Below are 9,637 nucleotides of genomic sequence, written 5' to 3'. Positions count from 1 at the left end.
TTTGGGTGATGGGTTGAAAAGTTGCACAGTCTTTCAGAACCAGCAGGTTATATCATCGACTTCAAGTGCAGATGGAACGTGCATGGTGCACTGTGTTCACAAAACGTCACACTTCCATGTTTCCCTCAACGCAACTAGGCTTGCCGAGCATATGTCCAGTGCTGTTTTTAAAGAGCATTCTTGATTGTATATTATGGGTGTGCGTCAAAGATCTTCATGGTGTAGTACATGTGTTGCGTAGCCCGGTCTGGGTAGAAAAATCTGGCCATACACTGATGATATCATAAGTGCAGATTTCGTTGATTTCAAGCTAAATGGATCCAGTAATCAAATTAAGAGGTTAAATTCATCCTAATACACTCCTACCTAGCTAACACATAACCACCACCAGCACCAGCAGCACCACTACCACCACCACCACCGTCACCACCACCAGCAGCACCAGCACCACCACCACCGCCGCCACCGCCGCCGCCACCACCACCACCACCACCACCGGCATCACCACCACCAGCACCACTACCACCACATGACCACCACTACCACCTGGAGGCGAATTATGTGGCGGGGGTGGTCAAGTGGTGGTGGTGCTGCTGCTGCTCTGGAGGCAAAAATGGCAAATAAAAAATTAACGAGTTAGCCTGTGAAACTTTTTTCCAATAGACTCAAGTATTGCGTAATTTATAGTTATGCTTCGGAAGAGAACTAACTCCACGCATCCATTGTCGGATATTGTGTTCATGTATATTCCAATCTAATTGCAGGTATTGTGACTGGACAGAAGAATGCAACAAGTTCAAAGAAACAAACGGCAAAAAGTGGAATTGCTGGTGAGCTCCCTTTTTCCAGTGTTGATTACAATCACTCATTCTGTGTTCTCATAAACACAATACTTCTTCACCTTAGGGTATTTACCCAAACCAGTGCAGATGATCAGATGCCCACTGACTTCAAGTCCTTTGTAAGGAAACGCGAGGAGCTGGCCTCCATCATACAGGTCCCGCATCAATGAAGTTATACTGAAATTTGGCCACGTTTCCAATCCTCGTATGTGTCGTAGTACGTTATTTTGTGTACGTCGTGTGTACGTGACGGTGGTGTTGGCACATGCACGTGTTGCTGTGGTGTGAAAAGCAGTCTTTGTATTGAGTTTGTCATGCCTAGTTGCGTTTCCGTCGTCTTGTCGCAAATATAGTCTTCTAAATATAGTTATCGTCGTCCATTGTCTGAGTGTAGAGATGGCACGGGACTGGACTAGACTGGACTGGGAGAAGGTGAAGAAAGTAGAGTTACAACATATGTATAGTAAAACCTATGTTTGCCGGAACATGTACCAAGCGGAATCCTGAATTGACCGGACACAGTTTCGTGCACCGAAGTGCTGTGGATCAAACGTGTATAAATGGATCAAGCGGACCACTGTGATATCAGGACAGTTTCCGCTGCACCAAGGACGTTCGTTAGGGCAGGTTTTACTGTATATCCGAATTTAATTATAGCGTATTTTAAAATGTGCAATTTGTGTGCTGCTGCCCTTGCTGTTATGTCTACATCTATGTCAATATAATTATGGGGAGTAAGAAGTAACTCTGGTACTGAGCCAAAAGTAAGATAATTATTTCAGAGCACAGTGCTGCTCAATGAAATCCAATCTTGAGTCAAGTGTGCACCCTGCATCAGTTGCACACACCAGTATTTGCAGGTCCATATACTATGGCTGCGCAGCATCCAGTGTTGCATCAACTCGCTTGATCGGATATCATTGAACAGCACTATATCTCACACCAGGGACGCACCCGTTGTGCGCCAAGTGCTCAAATACTGCAGGGGCAGAGCTTAGTACAAAAACAGTGTACCATAGCTCTGGCGTAACTACTCTGAGGTTTGTGCACATGGTGCAATCATCGGGCAAACTTCTGAGAATTAGAAACGTGGGCTGTATCTTTCTTGCTGATCAGTTTTCCACCTTGTTCTTTTCTTAATGTTGGCCTAGGCTGGAACGCAGAGGATGAGCAGGCTTATCAACTAGCATTGTCAGAAGGACAGCAGATAATCCCACATGCGAGGCTTCTTCTATGCGGTCCGGGCCGTTCAGGCAAAAGCAGCGTGGAGAGATCACTTGTGGATGAGCCATTTGAAAAGAGAAGTGACAGCACCATTGGTGTGGAGCTACAAACAGCTGTCTGTACCATTGGACAGAGAGATGGCAAATTTGTTTGGCGCAAGGAAGCCGATCAGAAAATGCAACACCTGCTAATGGTACTCATATCACTCAACAAAGCAGTACAACGAAAGGCAATTGAGGATCACCTAGTCCAGCAACATGCAGTCAATGAAGAAACTGCCTTCCCAGTGACGGAAAGCATAGCAGCGGAGAGCAGTCTGGAGCAAAGAATGTCCCAACCATCCACACCAAGTAGCAGTACAACAGTTCGTCTGGCTGAGGATAGCGGGCACACAGCAGTGGTAACTAGTGACACAACACATGACGAAACTGCCGGTGACAATGTGAATGCTGCAGTCGCCAAAGCTGATTCTCCAAGTGTAGATCAAATGCTAGTTGCTTCATGTACCAATGTTCCTAATGAAACGGATGTGACTGCTGATACATCTCCAGATGCTAAAGCCAACACAACTCCAGAAACAACAACTGCTCACAGTACGATTGGAAACAATAGCCCAATCCATGATACCGCTGATTGTGTGGTTTCCACTATTCAAGCCACAGCTCCAAACTCACAACCGTCACTGGTGTCAGAGGAAAAGGCACTTGAAATACATGAAGCAGAGGGCAGCTGTGCAACACCCGACTCACCATATTCACCTGATCCGATCCTGAGCCTTGAAGAGGAGTTATCGTATGCAGCAATGCGGGTGGATCAGTTCATTGCTGATCTCAAGTACACCGATGTGAGTGAGTACAACGTCAAGGACTTGGATGAACTTGTGTTCTTGGACATATGGGATTTTGCAGGACAGCGATTGTTCTCAGCACTACAACATATGGTTCTGTCTTCAAGGCGCTGTGCTTATGCAGTTGTCTTCGATGCCTCAAAGCAAATGGAGAAAGTAGCCGAGCCAACACTTTGCAGAGATGGTGAAGAGTACCGGCTAGACAACAGTCAAGGTTCCACCAACTTTGACATAATGGAAAGCTGGCTGAACACAATCCATCATGTTATCGGTGATGACCCAGACGTACCAGTGTATGCTATTGGCACGCACATTGACAAACTTCCGCGCAAAACTCGCCAACAATCGCTTGACAAGATGAAGAAATACATCTGGACCAATGCTGAGGAAAGAGCGTATGGTCTCAATCTTGATGAAGTGGTGTTTGTTGACAACACTGTTGCTGGAAGCAGAGATCCTGACGGAACCATCGTCCGTCTCCGACAGGATTTCATTGAGAAATTGGAACCGCAATTCAAACAGCCCATACCCATTCGCTGGCTGCCATTCACCATCGGTACGAAGGAAGTTGCAAAGAAATTCAAATGCCCATGGCTGACGATTGAGCAGATCTACCGTCTTGCCAACACAGTTTGTGGTGGTGATGCTGGGAACAGTCACTCTCAGTCTGTTGATGTGGAAGCAATGTTGAAGTACCAACATCACCTTGGCCACATTCTCTACTACCCAGAGAACCGAATTCTGTCAACCAAAGTCATCATTGATGTGGAATGGCTGCTAAGAATTGCGTCACTGCTCTTCTGCCCAGAACCAAAGAGTGAGCAGGGCAAACGTCTCCGCAAGCTCTACGAGCTGCTGAAAAGCAAGGGTATCTTGCTTGAACGTCTCATCATTCACCGTTGGCAACAGCACAGCAAGGAAACTGCGATGTACACCAAGACAGAAGAGCAACGTGACTATCTGTATGAGCTAATGGAGCAATCTGGTCTCATGTACAACACAAAGACCAGTATGAAGATCCCTGACCGTGAGGAAGAGTCACGCAAGTTCTATGTCCCAGCCCTGGTAAGCCGAATGCCTGAAGACAATGCCGCCCTGCTATTGGATGACTCAACGCCAACCATCTACCTGTACACGGGAAGTCGCAAGTACCTACCACAGACACTGTTCTGGTGTGCCGTGGTAAGGTGCATGCAGAAGTATCAGCCACGCCAAGAACCACTTCTCTACCAGTCTGCTGCTCGGCTGAGATGTTATGGCATCTACTGGCTGGTACTGGAGTACTTCAGTCATGGCATTCGCATCTCTGTTGCAGCTGAGGAATCCGCACTGTCAAACATTGGAAGTTCGTACTCTGCGGCACGTCCCACTGATCTTCCCGCAATGTGTTCAGAAGCCCTGCTGTTTGTAGAGGAGCAGCTGGAGGATCTGAAGAAGTTCAGCCTTCGACACGTCAACATCAGCCGAGCAGTTCGATGCGTGTGTTTTGTGAATCAGCGCCCTTGTCAACGTCATAAGAAGAAGTCCTGTCCACGGACATCATGCCATCACTTTGCAGAGCTGGTGGATGGAGAAGTTCCACAATGTCCACTGGAGTCACAGCCCAGTGTGGATGCCGGTCCAGTTTTGCAGTACTTCAAGTGCATTCCGTTCCGATACGTGGTATGTAGTATTTTTAGTTTGAATTTGTCTGGTTAACACCCATTTAGCTTGATTTCACAAACATTAGTCTACATCACAGTATTGGTATCGGATAACACAGAGGTACAGTTAGCGTAATCATGCAGGCAGTAAACCAGTTTATTTCTTTACGAGCTGTTGCACTCACACTGTTGGCCCATGCTACAGTGATACAGCGCTGAGCACATGCACACACGTTTGCCTCCAACGGAAATATCCAGGAAACGGACAACTGAAAGCATTCTACATTGCAGACCATGGATTAAGGTGTGATCCAATGAACTTCTCCTCGGTTGGCATGGAAACCAGATGAAAGAAGACAAGCAAGATCTGCCTGTAAAAAGTAGATTCCACGTGTAAAGCCAACGGCCGCAACACCAATCAGCCTTCGCCTTCTCGCTCACTAGCACTCTGTTGTCAAGATAAGGCAGGGATGTGAATAGCTCACTTCCCATTTTCCATGCATGCTGCACAACAGTTATGACCTTTCCATGAAACCATTGGAACCGCCGACCCATGCTTTATCCAACATTCATTTCAGCACAAACGTTTAGTTATACCGGTGGCAGTGTGGATTTTCCCATGGCTGGGATATGACTGAAACTCGTTGTCATGTCTTTGTGTGCTTGCCCTTGTTTACAGCAAGCTGGTCAGCCGGACAACTCCGTCGCTGCAGCGCTTATGACTATGTCTGGCTTACAACTTGCATCTACAACAGGTATGACAATATTGACAAGACTACACTACACTATAATCAACAAACTGTATACTGACTTCCAATTTTGGTGCAGTTCTCTGTCTCCAAATCAAGACCAAGCGGTTGTGGACGCAGCAGTTATTTTCACAACAAGCTATACATAATTTCTCATTACTCAAAAGGATAAATGGTGCAATTGTAGACCAATGCACGGTGTTCTCTGCGTGTTTTGTCCCAGTGTGACGTGAAGTAGTTAACATCAGTGTGGCTGGCCCCAGCTGCGGGTGTTTGATAGCCGCTACCACTCCATACGATTATGAGTGAATGTCAATTGCAGGGCCAAGTAGTGAGAGTGAGTCAGAGTGGAAGAGTTTCACTAAAATCTGTTGCTTGCTCCTACCCAAAGTCATTCGGGGAACTTGTGGCCAAGCAAAAGTGGAACATGGATATTGTTATTGTGGCTTTCAGGCTTTCACTTTCAGCACTTATGCAAGTTGCTGTAAGACGTTAGTTACTAGTGTAGCGCTAATGTGCGTCAATTTTGGGGTATGTCTAGAAATGTTGGCGTTTTCTAGAGAGGTTTGCATTTTTGCTATTTTCTGCCAGCAAAATACTGAACTTAGTAGTGTTATCATGAAACATTGCCTGTTCCGTTGTCCAGCTGTCAGTCAGCTAATTCCCAGTACACAGCATACTACTCTATACAACACTATATGCAGTGTAATTGGAATTCTAACACCATTGAATCAGGATAACAGTTAGCCTGTAAACTCGATTTCCAAGAATCTTGAAATGTACCAATCTACCAGTGCTAGTACATTCATGTGTAGGCTAGTAGCAAGTTCAAAAACAACTGAAAAGCGAAATAATCTTGAAGTGAAAAATTGCATTGCCAGTGAATATGTCTCTGCTTTTCGAGTGCTCCTTCCGGTTCCTCCATGTGACAAATGTGTGTTGATGTTTGTGGTTGATTATGTGATGATTGGCCTGTGTTGTCATATTCTCCTGGGTGCATGCAGGCATGGCTACTGGTAGCAGTGGTGCGTGTGGCACCGACACAGACAGCAAGTCACTCGGCGCTATAGGGTCAGTACATGCAGTATTGATACACTGTACACATGTACTTCAAGGCAATATGCCTGTCCACGATCACTATCAGTCTTGTTTTACTCAAATTCATCACATCGTTATTACACACATTACATAGCTATTTCAATAGGGTTTAGTTCTATGCTTGTGAACTGCTAGCATTAGAGAAGTAAACCTTTGGTCCTTTTCTTTTTTCATTTTAAAAAAGAAGTTCAAATGTTATGGGTGATGAAGTGAAAAGCACCCCCCCCCCCCCTAACCTCCTCTCGTATGCATGCACAAACACACGCACGCACGCACACACATGCACACACACACACACACACACATGCACACACATATTTAACAATGTAGAAGCACCCAACACTACATGATATATCCCCATCCAATTATTAGATGGGAGAAGATTGCCCTGGGATATATCCCCATCCAATTATTAGATGGGAGAAGATTGCCCTGGGATATATCCCCATCCAATTATTAGATGGGAGAAGATTGCCCTGGGATATATCCCCATCCAATTATTAGATGGGAGAAGATTGCCCTGGGATGTTTGTACAAGTACAATAATATTATTTCAACATAATGTTCGGTGTTTTTCTCTTCCCCTCCATTCTACCACCTCTCCCTGATGTTGTCTAAACGTTATGTATTGCTCCATCCCTCTATGGTCAATCTCTGCAGCTGCAAGCATCTCAGAAACATTGATGATTGGGAGGACTTCACAGCTGCTCTTGAACCATTGCTGGATGACAATGCAAGAGGTTTGTTCCTCCTTGTTTTCCATTTACCTTTACCAAGTGGGCACACACAGAGACTGACTTCGAATGGAGCAAATCAGCATCAAGGCTCGTTAAGAAGCACAAGAAATATTTCTTTTCTAATATGCTGCGATGAGCAGTAAAAATCAGGTCAATGCTTCTATTGTAATGAGGCTACTTGAAAATACAACTTGTGGACTTGTCATTCAACACTACTCCCGTCTCTTGTGTTATGAAAGAGTTTACGGGGCAGAGGTCGAACACCACTATCACCAATTGCAACCTAGATATTTTGTTAATTCTGCGGTAATCTGTAGCTGAAGCAGAGGACTGAGTCTGTGGAGCATTGGCGGCAGATCAAGTACATGTATTTTATTGTTGATTGCTGCAGGAAAACTGGGCAAGGCTGCAGTCAAACTGGTGGACAAGAATCTGAAGAACAACTATCGAAACGTTTTGCGCGTGTTCCATGGGAAACACCAAGAAACGATCACAGGCAGTGGACATGGAGTCACTAGCGTATTCTGTATCATCCTCTATCTGATTGTGGAGAGACAAGGGCTGACCATTGATGAGTTATGTGCACAGTTGGAGGACAGTGCTCCGGAGAATCGTAACCTGATCCGCACAGCTCTCCTGTAAGTATATGCCATCTACAGTGTGTAGAGCTTTAAAACTCGAAGTTGTGCAGTACACGTGCGTTATGAAAGTTCAGCTTGCTTATTACTTACGCACATTGTTGTATGCGGTTCTCGTCTGGTTTGATCCGATGCCTGATATCTCACATGGTCCAGTGTACGCGTGAGCATGGTGTGATGTATGACAAACAGTGTATATGGTATGTGGTGCATGCAAGAGTACACATTGTCAGAGGGTGAAAGTCTGCTTCCGTTGGTGTGTGAGTGGTTGTCAACTGAGTGTCGCACATGGGTTGATTACATGGATTGCGATTGTTCTGGTAGACCTCTACCCACATGTACAGAACAGTCTGTGAGTGAAAAGCCCGATTTATTTCAGAAATTTCACGCCCAAAGTGGTCACAGGCTTAATGTGGTATAGATGCTGCTGGCCTAACAGGTTTTAGAAACCGGAGGTCTATACTTTCCAAATGCAACTGTAGTACTCCATTCATGGTTGAAGGGACTGTGTAGTGAGCAACACTGTATGATGCGCATACAGATGAAGCCTGGACAAACACTGCAGGTGGTCTTTAATGCAAACCAGGCCGTTCATCCTTGCACAGTTGACTAAGATTTGGTGTCTAAGAATAATAGTGGTGTAACAGGTCAGGAGGCTGCTGAAACACACGGATGGTCACTTGACCAGGTTTCATCAGAATGAATGAAGAAACTGAGACACCCGTCGGTAACATCCTTCGCACTCGTAATGAACGTAAACAAAACTGTGACCTGCAAATGTACACCACCCTCAGCCCTGTAGCACAAACTGGCTAACTACAATGCACTAGTACTCCACAGCCGGGGGGGGGGGGGGGGTTGACACATCAGCGCCCCTGTGCACATCTTAGGAAGAGCCGTGGTATCCATCAGATTGGGGATGAAGACGATTGCTTTCATTGATTTGAATTTGTGTGCTTCTTTATACGACTTTTGTCTTGTTGCAGTGAGGCAGAATACACGGAATAGCTGTGTCAACAGGTAGAAGGCAGTGGACACAAGCACCAGGATGCTGGTTATCGAGATGTCAGCTCCGTGTGGTTTTGCCGGATTCAAGCCGGTTCTTTGTACGCTAGCTTTGTTGTATGTTCTGTGCTGCACATTGCTCGCCAGGCACAGTGGAATGATAGTGTACATAGTTTTGAACTCATCGGCACGGTGCACTCGTGCGAGTACTTGAGCGTTTTGAACTAATATTTTACTTGTCTCCTCAGTCTATGCACGTGATCATACTGAAGTTGGTAGTTGATGTTCTAAGAATTCCGAGTTTGCGGTTTCATTTTCCCTGCAATGAAATCCAAGCTATTGCTATTTGCTAGGCTATATTGCCCGTTGAGTTGCCGGTTGATTTCCAGGGCCATATGCTGCCCTGTTTTCTCTCTGTGGTCGCATATTCATTTTCCGAGACACGGCCTGTGTCCCGAACCGGGTCAAATCCTTTATTCATGTACATGTAAGTACTTGACAAACATTCTACCTAGTTATACATGTACTCATGCTGTACTTGTAGATGTGTGTGTAGTGTGATGACTCATGCCAGGCAGCTGTGTGAGCCCTCAGCGGGGCGAGTTCTTGGTCTCGGTCGTTCGTTTGCCCTTATTTGGCAGTAGGCGACCGGCCACAGTGGGTGATATGCTTTAGCCTTTGGCTGGCAGGTTGTTGTCCTTGGTGGCTGTTCATTGGCTGAATAGGCAGTATGATTCAGCCCTCGGTGGGCTGTACACTTTATCCCCTGTGGGGAAGTATGCTTCAGCCCTCGGTGGGCAGGTTGCTGGCCTCGGCGGCCGTTCATACGTCCTCGTCGGGCAGGTTGCTGGCCG

The 9,637-nt window shown here is 46.0% G+C and overlaps 1 protein-coding gene across 1 annotated transcript in view; it reads left to right on the top strand.

Annotated features, from left to right (window-relative positions):
• LOC135817315 (uncharacterized) overlaps window positions 1-9,309 on the top strand; it is a 42,391-nt gene extending 33,082 nt beyond the window's left edge. Inside the window, exons 5-11 of the mRNA XM_065330475.1 lie at window positions 765-830; window positions 1,994-4,575; window positions 5,236-5,311; window positions 6,310-6,376; window positions 7,064-7,143; window positions 7,532-7,778; window positions 8,765-9,309. Of these exons, the coding sequence (XP_065186547.1) occupies window positions 765-830; window positions 1,994-4,575; window positions 5,236-5,311; window positions 6,310-6,376; window positions 7,064-7,143; window positions 7,532-7,778; window positions 8,765-8,786 (3,140 nt within the window). The 3' untranslated portion in view covers window positions 8,787-9,309. The remainder of the gene's footprint in view (window positions 1-764; window positions 831-1,993; window positions 4,576-5,235; window positions 5,312-6,309; window positions 6,377-7,063; window positions 7,144-7,531; window positions 7,779-8,764) is intronic.
• Window positions 9,310-9,637: the final 328 nt, after the last annotated feature.

The sequence above is a fragment of the Sycon ciliatum genome, chromosome 5 (genome assembly GCF_964019385.1).
Source record: "Sycon ciliatum chromosome 5, ocSycCili1.1, whole genome shotgun sequence".
Classification (NCBI taxonomy): Eukaryota; Metazoa; Porifera; class Calcarea; order Leucosolenida; family Sycettidae; genus Sycon; species Sycon ciliatum.
Note: the sequence above shows the minus strand (reverse complement) of the source record. Positions and strands in the feature narration are given on the sequence as shown.